The sequence below is a fragment of the Pezoporus flaviventris genome, unplaced genomic scaffold (genome assembly GCF_033815535.1).
Source record: "Pezoporus flaviventris isolate CSIRO_AGI_PZ_B2104156 unplaced genomic scaffold, CSIRO_AGI_Pfla_v1 ptg000100l, whole genome shotgun sequence".
Taxonomy (NCBI): Eukaryota; Metazoa; Chordata; class Aves; order Psittaciformes; family Psittacidae; genus Pezoporus; species Pezoporus flaviventris.
This window is the reverse complement of record NW_026892648.1, coordinates 3,777,539-3,794,077: the sequence shown is the minus strand read 5'-3', so window position 1 is coordinate 3,794,077 and position 16,539 is coordinate 3,777,539. Positions and strand designations below refer to the sequence as shown.

The 16,539-nt window shown below is 43.7% G+C and overlaps 1 protein-coding gene and 1 pseudogene across 4 annotated transcripts in view; one reads left to right on the top strand and one right to left on the bottom strand.

Annotated features, from left to right (window-relative positions):
• The window catches only part of LOC133281569 (phospholipid-transporting ATPase FetA-like), an 85,550-nt gene that overhangs the window by 52,404 nt on the left and 16,607 nt on the right, over positions 1 to 16,539 (bottom strand). For all 4 annotated transcript variants that reach the window (XM_061477293.1, XM_061477294.1, XM_061477290.1 and 1 more), the window contains exons 2-3: positions 14,981 to 15,059; positions 1,861 to 1,919 (exon numbers count right to left, since the gene is read on the bottom strand). In XM_061477293.1, coding sequence (XP_061333277.1) covers positions 1,861 to 1,919; positions 14,981 to 15,023 — 102 coding nt within the window. In that variant the 5' untranslated portion in view covers positions 15,024 to 15,059. The remainder of the gene's footprint in view (positions 1 to 1,860; positions 1,920 to 14,980; positions 15,060 to 16,539) is intronic.
• LOC133281493 (eukaryotic translation initiation factor 4E-like) lies at positions 10,630 to 11,494 on the top strand (annotated as a pseudogene).

Genomic DNA, 16,539 nt, shown 5'->3' with positions numbered 1-16,539 from the left:
CATCATCACCTAAAGTCTTCTAATACCTCATCACCCACTCACCACTTCAAAGCCTCACTCCTTATGGACAGTTTCTCAATCTACTCTCAACTCTAGAAATCATTAGCCACAGCTGATTAAAATGACGGGTAGGATTACTGAAACTTACTGTCAAGTTTTAACAGATTATATTGAGCCGGCTTTTTGGCTGCTTCCACTTTCACACCTAATCAATAGACTCATGGAAACCCTCCAGCAATCTTATGGTCCTCTCCTTAACTTTGGTTATTTGCAAATCATTGGGGTGTAAGCAATGAGCTGGGAAGCAGTGACACATAAGTCAGCCTTAGAAATGGCTTTTCACAGAAATAGGCTCAGAACCAGAAGGGTTGCTTATTCTTCCTACCCTGACATCACTGTACATCTCCCTTCTGCTTTCTCTCCCCACTGCTGCACATAGTCAACACTGCAGCCATTCAATGAAAGATCACAAATCCATATGTAGTGGCCATACCCACCCCAGTACATCACTGGCAGGTTCTGTGCAAATCAAATGCACTCTCCGAGTCTCAGATCACTAGGATTGATAAGGCATTCATGCTGCATAGTCCTTTACATATATTAACTACAATACATTTCACATTCAGGACACATGAAATGGGTTCTGGGCCCAGGAAGTCTCGAACCTCTGTTGGGTAGGTCAGGGATGAAAGGTGACCCCTGAAAACCACCTAGTTCTTGTTGCCAACAGATCAGCTGCATCAAGATCTTTAGTCAAAGCTGTTGGCAAGTCAGACTTGCTATCTCACAAGGAATCACAGTGTTCTGAAATGTTCATTTTTTTCAATTCTTGCCAAAAAACCACTTGTGATGTTCCTAAACCAAAACATGATTCAAAGGAGCTCCTGAGTAAAACTGAAGTATGAATTTCACCACTGGAATTCAGATATGCAGAGGACAAAAATTCAAAAACACATCTTAATATTAGCTGAAATATTCAACTAAAAGAATGCAGCTTCAGGATCACCTCACTGAGAAGCTGACCCTGCAGCCAAGCAGTACAGGTCCATTGGCTGAGCTTTCTCTCCTTCACATATGGTATCAGCAAATGGTCCACAGCCTTTGAAAATCAAGTTGCCCGAGGGGCTCTCTGGCACTGTAGCTTGGCAGACTTGGGTCACAGCCTATATTGAGGTGCTCCTTGGAGTCACAGACGAATGCTCCATCCCTGGCAGTGTTCAAGACCAGGTTGGACGAGGCCTTGGGTGATATGATTTAGCATAAGGTGACCCTGCCCACGGCAGGGGGGTTGGAACTAGACGATCTTATGGTCCTTTCCAACCCTAACTACTCTATGATTCTATGATTTCATGGTACAACTTAAGCATAAGTAGGCTGTTAAAGGAGTTGGAAATAAAGCTGGCAGGAAGCCACAAAGGCCAGATTCAAAACCTTCCTGCCAGAGAGGATTTCACTGTAAGAGCTGAGGAACTGACACATTTCCTTACATGTTTTACTTTAAATGGAGACACTTTTCCAACAGAAAACTGGCCCCAGGTTCCATTACTGAAAGGCTTTGGAGTCTGATCCTGCAAATGCTTTGACTCACAAATAGTTTTCTGGAAGTGTGTAAAGTCACCACCTTATGCTCTTCCAGCATTATATGCCTATTTGCAGTGTTCACTCCAGAGACAGAGCTCCCTGTGGCTGACAGCAATGAACCATCTCTGGTGGTTTACCTGGCACATGTCTGCCTAGCTTGCAGGGCTGTCATTAGCATGCAGTCACGTCACCTCCCTTGAAACAACATTCAAGACATGAAGCAGATGAAGCTACATCTGTGACTACATCTGCATGAAACAACATATGTTGGTTACTTACAGCATATTCAAACTGCAGATTAAAATCCCGGTTGTTTGCTTGAAGTTGTCTCTCTACCTCTGTAAAGAAGAGGAAAAACATCAGGCATACTTGCTGGTAAGCAGGTCAATAGAAGTGTTAATGAAATATCAGAAAGTGCAAGCAGAGCATACAAAAGGTAATGTCACAGGAAATCTGTGCTCTGGGCTAACAGCCCCATGTTAGGCAAATGGAGAGGCTGGTGACCCTAATAGAGCAGCACTGCGGACTGGTATCATAGCACACTTAAACCCTCCACTCACTGGAATGCCAGCACTGGTTTAACGGGTTGTTCAGCTTCTCCTGGATAAGAATGACACTTAACTAGTGGTGCTCACTACTCCTACCCTGCTCCATCTCTTCACCCTGAAGCCTCTGGAGCTGTTGCCATCAGGTTACTGTTAGTGCCCTTTCTCCAGTACAAGTGAATCTCCTAGCATCATTCCACAGATGGGACATCACCACCATAGCTATCATGAAAGTAAAAAGTACTGGGAGGGATTTTGAAAGACCATCAGATCTATCCTCTACCTCCAGACAGCGTCGTGCCTGTCACCCCCAATAAATGTCTTAGAAAGCTTCAGTGATGGCTGTTGCTCAGGCTGCTTATTTCCAGGACTGCAGTGTCCTTCTCCTGGGGGAATTTTTTCTCCCACTATTTAACATAAAAGTCATTACTCCAATTTAAATAAATTATGTCTTCTTCTGGGATGGTCAAATGTGCTCTTCTACTCCCCCTCAGTTCCTTGTGCTACTTCCCCGGGACACAGAGCATAGACAAGTTCATTATGTATTTAAGACTGTAATGCCTTACTATAGCATTCTTTTCCCAAGGGTAAGCAACTCCAGGTTCTTCAGTCACTTTTTACAGGTCAATCAGTCAGAAGTAGCATCACTCGTGGCTCTCCAATGAGCTTCCCAGATAATTCACCTCATTCTAGATGCACAGTGGCCAGCATGGGCCATAGTTTGCTGCTGAAGCCTTACCAAGCTGACCAAAGCATAAGAGACACTCCACCTATCTTGTAGACAATGTGTATGTAACATAGGAACTCAACAAGAAGTAGTTTAAAATAGTATCTTTAGTCACCACCAGCACGCAGCTGATGGCGCTCCAGAATATGATCCATTTTGTCAGACACTTTCTGGCAGAGCTAATGCCTCATCAAGCAATGCAAATCTGTCATTTGTCCTTGCTGAACTGCACCCAAAGTTTTCATTTTTCCAACTAGTCAATTCTTACCCTATCTTTCAGTGTGCTTTTGGCTCCTGCCTGCACGGTGCCATTTGCAGATTCGCTAAGTGTGTTCTTTGTTATGCAAGCCGAGAAGCAGAAGAAAATATTGAGTACCAGACTCAGTATACATCCCTGATGAATCTGTCAAATTTCATAATCAGTCATTGATAACTACTGTCAGTGCATTTTGTTTTCTAGTAAACACTGTATGGTGATTCTACCTCAAGCATGTATCTCCAGTTTACTTGTAAATATGCCACAAGTGAGAGTCAAGATACATGACAGTTATCTAAGGCTTTTTCTCTAGCCCTCTGGCTACTGCTAATACAGAATTCATTTTGGTTTATTGCAGCTTTTCATGACTGCTGACTGTTAATCATCTCTTCCCCACAAACACACTTACAGTTACTTTGAAGTGGTTAGTTAGATTATTTTAGCCTTTACCAAGAAGTGAAGCCAATATATCTATAATTGCCCAGGTTTTCTTTCCCCCCCGTTTCAAGATAGATGCTATGCTTGCTCTCTTCCCTGTCTTTCGAACTTTATCTGTCCGTGCATCAGAAACTCTCAAAGGCAGCGTTGCTCCAGGCTATGCTCTACCACTCCTAGCCATCCTATTCCCACTCTGTTTCAATACAAAGCCTTCCACCTGCTCCTGTCCTTCTGGCAACTATTATGTTAGATGTCCAAATAAAAATAAAACAACAGAACAACACAGCAATCAACCCCTACCTCCACACCCCCCACTCTCCTTCCTCCAAAAAAAAAGGACATTTCCCAGATTTCTCAGCATTATTTGCTAGGCTTTTTTTCACTGAGTAGCAGACATAAGCCATCTTTGATCTCCCTCTTACTAGGAGTGTTACAGAACCCCAGAGATCCCAACTCTTACAGAACAGCTTTTATTGCCCTTTATATGTAGAATTACAGAATTATAGAATACTTAGGGTTGGAAAGGATCTTAAGATCCCTGATAGCTTTTTCTTGCTTTAAGAAAAGCAAGATGAGCTCTTTCTCACCTTTGCCACACAGTTTGTGCTGGATAAAACAAGCTACTCTACACCTTCTAGGGGCATCCTTTCTTTGCCTGAAGTGAATGAGGAGTCTGTGATTTTTCCATTTCACTCACCCTTCTAAGCCTTTCTCTGGATGATGGTGACTTTTAACTGCCTTGCATATCAAGTATTTAAGGAAGCAACAGCTCTGCTTAACTCTCCCTCAACCCCAGATTTTCTTCCCATGAGATCTCAGTTACTAGCTCTTCACATTTACTGAAGATATCCTTCTTGAAGTCCATTTTAAACACTTTGCTATTGTCACTTTTTCCTAAGTATCTTACCATCATTTCATAATCATTCCTGTTTACACTCCCTCCTGCTTTCACCAGGCAGCTCCTCCCTGTTGGAGGGAAGCAGTTCCTCTCTAGCTCCAAAAAATCACCCACCTCTGCACGAAAATGCTGTGCCAGCTGCACACGTCGTGTTCCCCTAAGTTCCCCTCCAGCTCTGCCTCTGCATAGCCAGAATTCTTCATTTATCACCATTCCGTGTTTCTCAGAAAACTGTGTTTTGGTTTGGTTTGGTTTCTTTCACAGAACACTTTCCTTCTTGGTTTGCTATGCCTGTCTTTATCCTTGTAGCATTACTCAGAGATTTGCAATTTGTTCATCTCTTTCTCCATGCTGAATCTCAGCACATAGACATACAAGGAAAACCTCTGTTACCATTCCAGAATAAAGAAATAATTCTTTTCTATTAATATTCCAGCCTCATGAGTTATCTCAGCACGTGTCTACTACACCTATTAAATGATGTGTTAAGAAATCTAGTTCTTCCTGTTTATTCACTCTTGCATTAGCAAGCGTCTAAGCTGTTCAGTGTATTGAACTTCTATCCTTCCTCCTTTCCTTCCAATTACCCTGTAAGTTAAACATCATCCTTAATTCTTAGGCCCTTTTCCAGATCACCATTGTTTTTGTGTCTGTGAGCTGTTTGCATCAAGGCCTCAATTACCAATGTAAAGCTTTGTTAGCAGGTAAATGTGATTTCCCCCTCTTCTGGCACATCTAGCTGCATCAGGCGTTTTCGAATCAGCTCCCATCTGCCCCAACTCAGTGATTCAGACCAACCACAGAGGCTTCATTCAAGACCTTCAAAGTGCTTAATCCTTCACTGCTTTCCTCAGACACATTTTTCTCATCTTTCACAATAGGGAGAACAATGTACAGAGAGATCAGAGTAACTTGTCTGGTGTCCCAGAGGAAAACAGAAGCAGAGCTAAAGAGGTCCAGGCTTGCAGGGCTTCACCTATTGTGTTATGTGCCCCTTCAGGAATTTTTCTGAGAGCAACCAGTGTTATCAAAGCAGTCAAAAGATAAAGCTATTTGTTAAAAAAAGAACTTCCCAACACTCACACATTTCCTCCCATACAGTAAGTGCTACTCTTTTCCCCTCCCCAGGGTCTCCAAGTCTAGTCCTGGAATAAACAATGCAGAAAAGATAAACAGCTTTAATGTAAATAGGGATAGATGACAAAGCTTGAAAACCTACCAGGCTAGAGAGGCACATTCACAGAGTCCAGGCAGAGGCAAAGCTGTTTGCATGCGCCATGCTCTTAAGTGGAGTAGCACAGGCAAACCAAAAACCTGCGGCAATGCGATGAAATGAAAGGCTGGTTCTCACAGGGGACAACACCACCGTCCATGTTGCTCCCAGCCAGCAGGCCTGCCCAACTGCCTCACCAGAATGAGCTACAGAAATGCATGACTGACAGAGAGGCACAAAGGCATCCAGAACTGCTAATCTAGGCTAGAGCCCTTTGGGTACCTATTCCCTTGCCAGCACATGAGACACAGGGCATGGCAGAGCCTTGGCATCATGCATCAGCTTCTGAAAGGCTTTAAGGTCCTCAATAACTTTCTGTTTTCTGTAAGCAGGGCAGCCCTCAAGGGGACAGCTTGCAGAAACAGAAATCCATGTGCTACTGGCAGTGGCTGGATATGCCCGAGCAACTTTGCTCTTCCCAGCTCACTGGGGGAGTGAGGAGCCGTCCTCCTTCCTTAGCCTGCTCCAGGGTGCATGTCGCCATGGAAGAGACACTTAACACATGCATTAGAATTCAAGGCTCTCACATGCTCCCAGAAACAAAGAACGTGTATATCTGCTCCGGTGAGGAAAGCAGCCTGGCTTGTCACCGTGGGGAGAGATGCACTCTCCAAGAGGAATGGCTTTTATGTGAGACACACAAATAGCTGCAAAGAGTTTAGGGATAGCACAGAAACATGAAGCAGTTCACGTTAAGCAGGGATCTTAAAAACAACAGCAAATGAAACTTACTCAAAGTATTGCCCTCCTGCGACTGATCATGCAGTACCTAAGGGCAGGTTTTCTAAGACAACCCATTTCTGAAGGCTCCAGCTGTGAACCTGGTTCAAAACTGAATGAAGTCTCTGGCCTGCTGTAGCCATCCATTTCCCTCAGAGGCAGTGTAAAGAAGGCCGAAATACAAGGAATTTTCATTTTCCTTACTGGATAACATCCAATACCTTTGGTTAAAACAAGAACCACCACGGTGAATTGCAAAGGGCACCTCATCCAACAACATCAGGAAGCATGTCGTCAGGCTAAACCAAAGGAGAACCACCACTGACCACATGCACAGGGCAATGTTGCCTCAGTGGTTTTATCCTACTGTTGTGCCTCCTAAACCAACAGTTCTCAACTATCATGACAGACAACTCTTGTTTGTTTCTGGAACTGTTTGGACTGAAATAAAGCCTCTTGGATGATCACAATAAACAAAAAATTAGTAAAAGTCAAGCATTGCACCAGCTTCACCTGGGAACCACAGCTTGGGGTAATTTGGCTGTAGATCCAGGCATGCATGTCTTATCATGCCCTGTTGATTCTGAAAGCATTGAGGAAAAAGGGAGGGGAAACCTGAAGGGCTATCAGATGAAAAGATTTTTCATTTCTTAAAATTTTTTTTGTTATCTCCAAGCAACTCAAACTATCGGCTTTTGCAAACTCCAGTCACAAATTACTGGAAAGAAGGAATGGGATTTGTGCTCCAAGTTATCATTCCACTGCCACTGAAAACTATTTTAGATTATTCATCAGTGGAAACTCAGTGTACATAAATATGGCTTAGTGCCCAGTTCTTGGTCTAACCACTGAGACCAACTCACTGGGAAAGTGGCTGTTTTCTCAAGCAGACAGATTTAGGAGCTGAACCACAGAATAACATCTGTATTTAATCAAATTAAACCCATGCCAAAAATCAGCTATAAATGTAACTGGCTAGCCCACCAGCTTAGGACTGCTGCATGGAAAAGTCCTGCAAGAGGTTAGATACAAGACTGGTCAGACAGCCTGGAAATTAGTTTCTGGTTTATGCTAAGGAGCATGTGCCAAGAGCAATGCTTTCAGCAGGCTGTTGGAAAGGTTTCGTAGGTACTAAGTCTTGAAGCTCCAAGAAAGAGGAGGTTAAGATCTGCCTGGTTTTGCCAAGTCATATACAAACTAGACCCTGATACCTCATGCATGTAAGGAACACAGCCCAGTCAGGGAGACTGCCAGCGTAACTAAGCCTGACAACAGAACAGAGACAACATAAACTGTGTAGACATAATAATCTCCACTCCACCCTTTAAGCAAGTGACCTCAGGAGCATGAACGCTGCTCTGGACCAGCTGCAGAGTGGCATCCAGGGGCTAGACTCACCTCCCCAGCTTTCTTTGTAGAGTGGTTCTTAGCAAAGCTATTAACCTTACCAATACCACACTGCGAAAGCTGAAAAACAGTTGTTCTGCTCCCAAGGGCACATACCTGACCTTCCTGTGACTGTAATTCAGTTCTCTCCTGCAACAGACCATAAGCAGTCTCAAAAGACCTCCACCAGTTGCAGCATGTTTCTTGTTTCAAATCTCATGATGTGTCTCCTTCCAGCTCCTCCTATCCCATCTCCCCCCGATTCTATTAACCTTACTTTTGGGCACCTCATCATCACTGCATGACCCAGCTTCTGGTATCGCTTCTCAGCAGTGGCACAAAGTGCCACCTTGCATCCAGCACCCAGGAGATCACCCCATCCCTTCACTAGCAGAGAATCCTGATCCTTTCCCAGGTCTTTGCTAGACCATTACCCCGTGTGCACAAATAACTGAAACCCACCACGTGTGTCAGTATCTCTATCTTCCCCTCAAAAAAAGAGGGTGTTCATTGAAAGGCAACCCCATGGGAGAGGGCAAGTTATATGTCTATTACACTGGGCAACTAAAATTGGTGTTCCTAGGGAGGTGATTTCACAAGCCAATAGGCAAAATCTCCTTGTACCTTAAAGCAATAATTGCTGCTTTTTTCAATCATGAGAGGTAAAGGAACCATGGAACAAGTTTCTCGATTTATATGTGGTGCACCTGGGTAGAGTCCCTACCACTGGGTTAAAGAGAGCAGGATTATTTTTTACAGTGGCGATATCACCAGATTTCACATTCATAATACAGTAGTGCCTTGCTGGCAAGAGAGCTGCACTGAGCGAGCTGTACCCGAAACCAAAGCCAGGGATCTTAACCCAGGAAGTCAACATTCGCTATGGATCAGAGGATACGTGGGTGAAGGGATGAGCTGTACAACAGGTCTGAGGCTCACACTGCCCAGAGATCTACTTTTCACAGCTGGCTGGGGACAGAGACAGAAGCAGAACCCTCACTACCCAAGTGTCAACCTAACACTGCAACCTGCCTGGTGCTGGTGCGCCTGCTGTTCTGCACATGAAACCAAAGCCCATCCCTGCCCTGAACTGCAGCCAGAGCCTGGCAGGGTGCAGCAAGCATGGCTGGGAAAGGAGGAGCCGTGAGAACCCAGTGGGATGAAAACGGGCAAGGGGAAGGTCACAGCCAAGCCCTGCTTGGAGCAGGAACATGCTCAGCTGCCTGGCAAACAAATGTGGTTTTTATTACTGACTCAAAGGAGGGGCTCTCCAGGGCTCCATGCTCCAAACCCTCACTTCTTTTCACGTGTAGATGCCCCTTTTCTACGGAGCCTCTCTGGCTGCTGTGGCTGGGGAGGATTTATGCTGGCGATCACATGCATTTTCGCCTCTGAAACGGAGGAGCTTTCACTGAATAGGAGGGATTTACTTAAAAAAACCCCTGCAGCAAAACCATTCAGAGACACCACCATAAATGAGTTTAGCCCTATTCTGGCCTGCTTGTTCCTCCATTAGTAAACAGAGATCTTCTTTATTATGTTTTTTTTTGCCCCAAGAACAAGAATCCTTCTTCCTCCTGAAGAAATGAAATGCAAGAAATACACTTTTGTGGTCATTGGACTGCATCTTTGGTGCCTGGTGGGGAGCTCAGCATTCTGCTAGCACTGAACAAACACCACGTGGCAACTGGAATTTCTCACACAGGTAAAACATTTCAGATGCTCCTGGTATTAATGCAAAATTGTTTCTTTTCCGTCATCACTAACAAAATACTTACTTAGGTGAGGTACTGACATACCTTCATTTTCATAGAGCAGATACAAGGTCTGAAATCAGAAACCTTGAGGGTGAGCTGGAATTACTTCTGCCTGAGGCCCAGTAATATTAACATAATATTCAGTATTATATCCTGACGTTTTTCTAAAGCAGTATTCGATATTATCACCTTAAGGAGAGAGAAAACATGAAATGAGAGCTCAAAAGGACGCCTCAGAGTGCGTACAACACTCGTGTTCAAACAGCACTCTTAGGACACAGGCATGGAAGAAGTGCTATGTAAACTTATAACAAAATATTCCCTTTTGGGTTATTCTGGGGAGGGATAGAGGCTATCTCTGTCACTTTCCCCGTTTCTTGCAATAATACTTGTCCTGGTTTTCCTTCACCTCCTCCCATTGACATCTCACCAATTGCTTTGGCTTTGGGCAAGGGGTGGGGACTCAACACATCTCAGAAGTGCCTTGCAACAGATTATTTCTCAAGAAGCATCTACACCTTCTCATGTTTGCTTTCACTCAGCTTCAGAATGAAAGTGTGCTTTTTTTCCAAATATATTAGCTGTAGAAATTGTTTCTTATTCATTTTGGAAAGCTTAGGGGTTTGTTTATTTTTCAGATTTGGGTTAGAATTTTGAATCACTTTGTATCCTGGTTTTTGTAATTGTAGTTCACAATATTTTGATGAATATCAGCATGCCAAATAAAGCAGCTGAAATAGTTACTTGTTTTTATTTTAAAAACTAGTCTGACAGTGACTGGCTGTCACATATAATTTCCTTTACTAGAAAACAGTATCTCCTAGGCATGTCAAGCCACAGCTTGACACAATTGCACATGTTGTTAATAACAGCAATACACAGCGATAGGAAGTGCTGCAAAAATCATACAAATAAATACAGTTCTGAAATTAACTTTGAGAAGTTTTTCTATTCACAGTTATTTCCCTCATGGGAAATTATGTGAAAATAAATATATTTTTCATACTCAATGTCTGTTGTGGTAAAACATTTCCACAGACAGATGTAAATGGCAGCGGTGGAACCAGAAACCACTTCCAAACCTCAGCCTTCAGAAGAGGAGAAAACTGAGCCAGCAGCACCTAGTCAGGAGGTTGCCAGCCCTGAGCAGTATATTAAGCATCCACTACAAAACAGATGGGCACTCTAGTTTTTTAAAAGTGACAACAGCAAAACTTGGCAAGCAAATCTTCGTCTTATCTCAAGGTTTGATACTGTTGAAGACTTTTGAGCTTTATACAACCGTATCCAGCTCTCTAGTAATTTAATGCCTGGTTGTGACTGCTCACTCTTTAAGGACAGGATTGAACCCATGTTGGAAGATGAAAAGAACAAGCAAGGAGGACGATGGCTAACTACACTGAGCAAAAAGCAGAGGCGAAGTGACCTCGATCGCTTCTGGCTAGAGACACTGCTGCGCCTTATTGGGGAGTCATTTGGTGGCTACAGTGATGATGCATGTGGTGCTGTTGTTAATGTTAGAACTAAGGGTGATAAAATAGCAATATGGACAACTGAATGTGAAAACAGGGATGCTGTTACACATATAGGGAGAGTATACAAAGGAAGATTAGGACTTCCTCCAAAGATAGTGATTGGTTATCAGTCCCATGCAGACACAGCTACTAAGAGTGGCTCCACCACTAAAAATAGGTGTGTTGTTTAAGACATCTTCTGAGTATTCTTTCATAGGAGGCTGCGTCAAGCAATCGAGATCTGGGAGCTGAACAAAAGCCTCTTCAAAAGCAGAGTGGACTACATTTAGATTTGATTTCCATCTAAGTGTTGCTAAGATTTGTGAGAAGTCTCATTCGCTTTTGTCTTGTACTTCCGTGTTCCATCTTTATCTCTTTTTTTTTCTTTTTTTTCTCCTCTATTTTGGCTGAAGTAACCATTTCTGATCAGACCTTGAGTACGCTTCACCCCTCAATTCATTAATGTTCTCCTGGCCCACTCTGTAATAGGTCGATAGAAACATTACTATTACAAGGAAAAAATAATTGTTTATCCACAGTATTGAGAAAAGAAGTTTCATTTCTGTACCTGCAGGAAATTACTCTGTTTTACATTTGCATTGTATGCAGTAACATTTACTGGTTTGGAGAAAGAGTATGGTGCATACTGTTTTCTAGCAATTTTTTTTTGTACAGCATCACCTTTGCTGTAACCTATGCTGATGGCTGCTAGATTAATTTATTTGTTTTCCCTATTTGATAACATTAGTGATATTCTATGATTCTGACATTTCCTATCAGATCTGAATGAGAGTCCCAAAAGGCAGCCGGGCTTTATGTCTGCAGAGCCAGTCTTGGGCTGTCTTCTCTGTAGGGAGCTGCTCCCCTGCCAAGCTCTGCCCAGAGATGTTCAAAACCAAGTTACTCTGAAGAGCAGGCTGTCCCTTGCAGCAAGAACTAAAACCCAGTGGAGCTTTCCAAAAGCCCTGGCTCAGGCTTTATATCTGTCCTCTTCCTTCTACAGTGCCCCTAGGCTGGGCTTTTGCAGGTGAAGCTGAAGCAATGACTGCTCTTGCCATTGACTGGAAGCACACACCTTTAGGTAAGTTTATTTGTGTAGATGAGTTCTCCACATTCCCTATTTCTGTTTGGTTCATGGATAGTGCTCAGCCATTCCCATCCTCAAGGTACAAAGCTACATTCCTGAGTTAAGTTGCTTTGGGATCAAGCCAGTGATCAGACACATTCCACATTTATCAGCCATCACCAAGGCATGATCCTTATTTCTTTCCACACACACCATGAACCGAAAGTGTCCCCATTCCTCTCCCATTTCGTCAATGTTCATTGTAGGTTAACCTCAGTGTAAAGGATTTTGGGCATCTTTTACAGAGAAATATTACTGCTGCTTACCTAAAAATTGTGCTTCCCCACTTCAGCTTGAATAGGTTCATAAGGTTTGATCATCTAGGAACTGGTTTCCTCTAACAGTGTTTGTGCTCTGACATGATATACACAGCCGAGTTTTACTTACATCCCTGGTTACTTGTATAAAGAACATCTGCATAAACCCTTTATCTCCAAGAAATTCAGAGGATGTACCCTGCCTTGTTAAACCATACCTATCCTGAAAAACTACCAATTTTGCCTGCATCCCAGCTCATGTGAAAACAGACATGCTTTGCTAGGGAGAAACAGAAAAATATCACTGTTCTCATGGGAGCAATTCTGATCTCAGTTTCAACAGCTGATGCTTGAGGTAATCCATCCCCTCCCATGGAAGTCACACCATGATCATGGCTCTTCTGTAAGGTTAACTGTCATTCAGCTTTGTTTTTAGAAGAGAGATATGGTCTTCCCATCAGCAGTACTGTCTCTCCAATGAGTGCATGGGATATTCCCCGGCTCTCAGGCAGCACAGTCCTACAGACTCCTCCAAAACAAAGGCTTATAAGCTGTTGGACTAAAATAGCACTTCAAACCTGGCACTTATTCCAGTGAAATGTTTGCAAGAAGCAATCGCAGCTTTTGGGTTGCAAGGCAAAAGAATTAAAAGGGAAAGAAAAAATGCTCCTTTAGCTTCCTGTTATGGAAGCACATCATTCCCTGATCACTCCAGCTTCCCTTATCCTTCTCTGAACTTCCTCCAGTTTGAATTCATCGGTTTTGAACTGGGGATAAATATGTGCATAAATGTGAAAATAAATTATTTTTCCCTATAAATTATGGGGTTTACACCTAGGAAGATCTGAGTTTCTTAGGCAGCTGGCTGAAAGGGGAGATGAACACTTCTCTGCTAAAACCCAAGGACACGCAAACCACAAAACTTTCCTAGTACAGCAACATAATCTTTCTGATAATCAGAACAGCTACCCCTTTACAAGTGGAGATGCCCTGGGTGGACAGCGGCTCACAGACAAGCCTGTGCTCCCTCATTTCCAAAACCAAGATGGAGAAAAAGACCTGGTGCTGGCAGAGATCATTCCTCAGGAGCAAAGACAACCTCCTCTTCTGGGACTATCAGAGCAGTAAACGGATGCCCCATCTTAACACCAGGGTTCACAGTCTGCCCTGTGCCAGGAAGGGGAAATAGCAGGACAATTGCAAAAATAAACCCTTAGGAAAAAATCTGTTCAGTCTGCTGAGCTCAAAGAGGTTTGGAAAAAATAATTTCATGCCAAAATATGAGTAGGGCACTAATCTCTGTGTTCATCAAATACAGCGAGAAACACCCTGGAAAGGAAAGTTTAGAGACTTTTTCTCTTCACAGTGTCTGCAGACCTGTTCCCTGACCAGAGATCACACCCAGGGCCTGGAGGCAAAGTGATAGAACACGAGACTCAGTTCAGTGGCTCCTGCTGCAAAGTCTGAAGAAGATGCACCCTAAGAGGCTGTAGGAAGCTAGCCCACTTCAAGGATAGCCCTCCTGCTGGACTTCCTCCAGGTGTTCATCTTTTCAGGGATTTCTGCTGAAAAGTGAGATTGTGCTGCAGAGAATGACTGCTCCTACCTTCACACCCATTTATCTGGATGTCATATGCACCACACACAGAGAAATTATGAGCACTGACAAGAAAACCACTAAACCATGTCCCTAAGCACCACATCTACATGTCTTTTAAATACCTCCAGGGATGGTGACTCCACCACTTCCCTGGACAACCTGTTCCAGTGCTTCACAACCCGTTCAGTGAAGACTTTTTTTTCCTAATATCCAATCTAAACCCACCCTTATGCAACTTGAGGCCATTTTCTCTTGTCCTACAACTTGTTATTTGGGAGAAGAGACTGACCCCCACCTCACTCCATTCCCTTTCAGGCAGCTGTAGAGAGTGATAAGGTCCCCCTTGAGCCTTCTCTTCTCCACACTAAACCCCCCAGGTCCCTCAGCCGGTCCCCATCACACTTGTGCTCCAGACCCTCCACCAGCTCTTTTTCCTTTCTCTGGACCTGCTCCAGCACCTCAATGTCTCTCTTGTAGTGAGGGGCCCAGAACTTGATGCAGTTTGTGGAGTACATCAATGCCTTTCATCATCAAAAGGCTGCATTGGACCTTCACACTAACTTGCTTCTAGCATATTTTATAAACTGCTTGGGAGAGGGCAGTATGCACTGCTCACCCATGACTCTCGAAAAAGATCTTCATAGGAGAAACACCAAAGCACAACATCCCCAAGCCAGTTATGTGCCATGACACAGCATGTGCCCCCGTTCACTAGCACACAGTCCACACACTCATCAACGTAGTATGAAATGCAGGAAAAGTAAATGAAGTGTTTCTTTGCTTGCCTGCTCTGCAGGTGTAAGACATGGTCCCAAACACAACCTCAAGGGCTCACACTTGTGTTATATTTACATTCCTTACTTTGTCACCAGTTAACAATGGCTTTACCAGACTGCACTCACCTCTCAGTTTCTTCTTTCCAAATTTTAATCCAAACAGAGACATCCCAAAACTTTATTTCAGTCCAAATCCATGGAATTTCTGCAAGAGAAAAGAGACAGCAATTCACGACGGGGGTTTCTATCCCACAGCATGACATGATGCCACACATACATGTAATTCTGCACCCATAAAATGGGAAAACCCAAATCCTAAGCACAGTGGCCAACAGCTGCAGTTTATCACATAGAGTGTTTTAAAATGCAAAACCATCTCGGGTTTGCAAGCTGCACTGCATCAGTGTGGGCTACCTTACCTGGGACATTTTGTTCATCTCCTGACATGGCACAAAGAAGGGGTCTGTGAAGAAGAGGCTGAAAAAGACATTCTTATAACCTTGGTCTGATGTGATAAGGAGCAATGCATGCATAGAGCTTGTCCTTAAGGTGCAAAGGAGCTGTGTGATTACCCAGGTCAAGATCAGCTTCCCTGAAGAGGAGGAAGCAGCAGGAAACACAGGTTTCCTGTACATCTGCCTGTGCTCAACATGTGCTGGCTCACACTGTTGTCCATCTGCTGGTCACTCTCTGTGCTTGGGGTGGACTAACCTGTATGGCTCTCGGTAAAATTTCTCCCTATCAGCTGCAAAATTCTGGCCCAGAAGCCTAAACCCAGGCACAGAAATGCATTTAAGGCACTCAGTATATCCTGATATGCAGAGGAATTGAGAACTAAACAAAATCACATCAAAACCTGTCGGTAATGGAACTTTCAGTTCCAAGCATCCAAGTTTATTTAAAGGATGTAAGGGAGATGCTCATGCTGACAGCCTGTGAAGATCCACGGGCACAGTTCTAGCTGGCACTGCCTGGAATGCCTGGCTGACTGGGAGCCTGAATCAACAAGAATTCTGTACCAGTTACTTAACTGGTCAGTGGCGCCAAGCAGAGACATTTGAGGGAATAGTGATCTATCTGGAACAAGTTTTCTAGATGACAGAATGAAGATTTTGCACTTTATCCTATGCTATCTGTGCAGAGCAGAGGTGTCTAAGGAGACGACTGTAACAAGCATACCATATTTTGGAAACACACAGATGCGAATACAGGCTATGCCACTGCCCAAACACAAACCTTATACAACATCACCAGACCATGCCTGGTGATGCTTGGGCTTCATGTCTTTTCATAAAATGAAGTTAAACTTTAAGGAAAGCACCACAATCATTGCACAGGTCAAACATTTCTGCACAGATCTCTATTCCAGATGCTAACACAATGCTATATTTAGCTGCTGCAATTCAATGGGCCTGAGATAAGGCAAACAGCAGCAGGTAAGCTCCAGCCAGCCAGCTAAATTCTACACACTGAGCCTAGTGCAGTGCTGCCTGCCACTGATTGTGACGTCTGGGAGCCCCTCTGTGCCCTGTGTTTGAAGGAGACCCTTATTCTATTCACTCATGTAGATCCAATTGTTTCTGCTAACCAGAAAAAATGCTTTGCCAACATCTCTCCCCAAAATGTCCTCTGCCCATGGAACTAAACCACTTAAGTTACAATATTCAATGTCACAACCTAAAGCT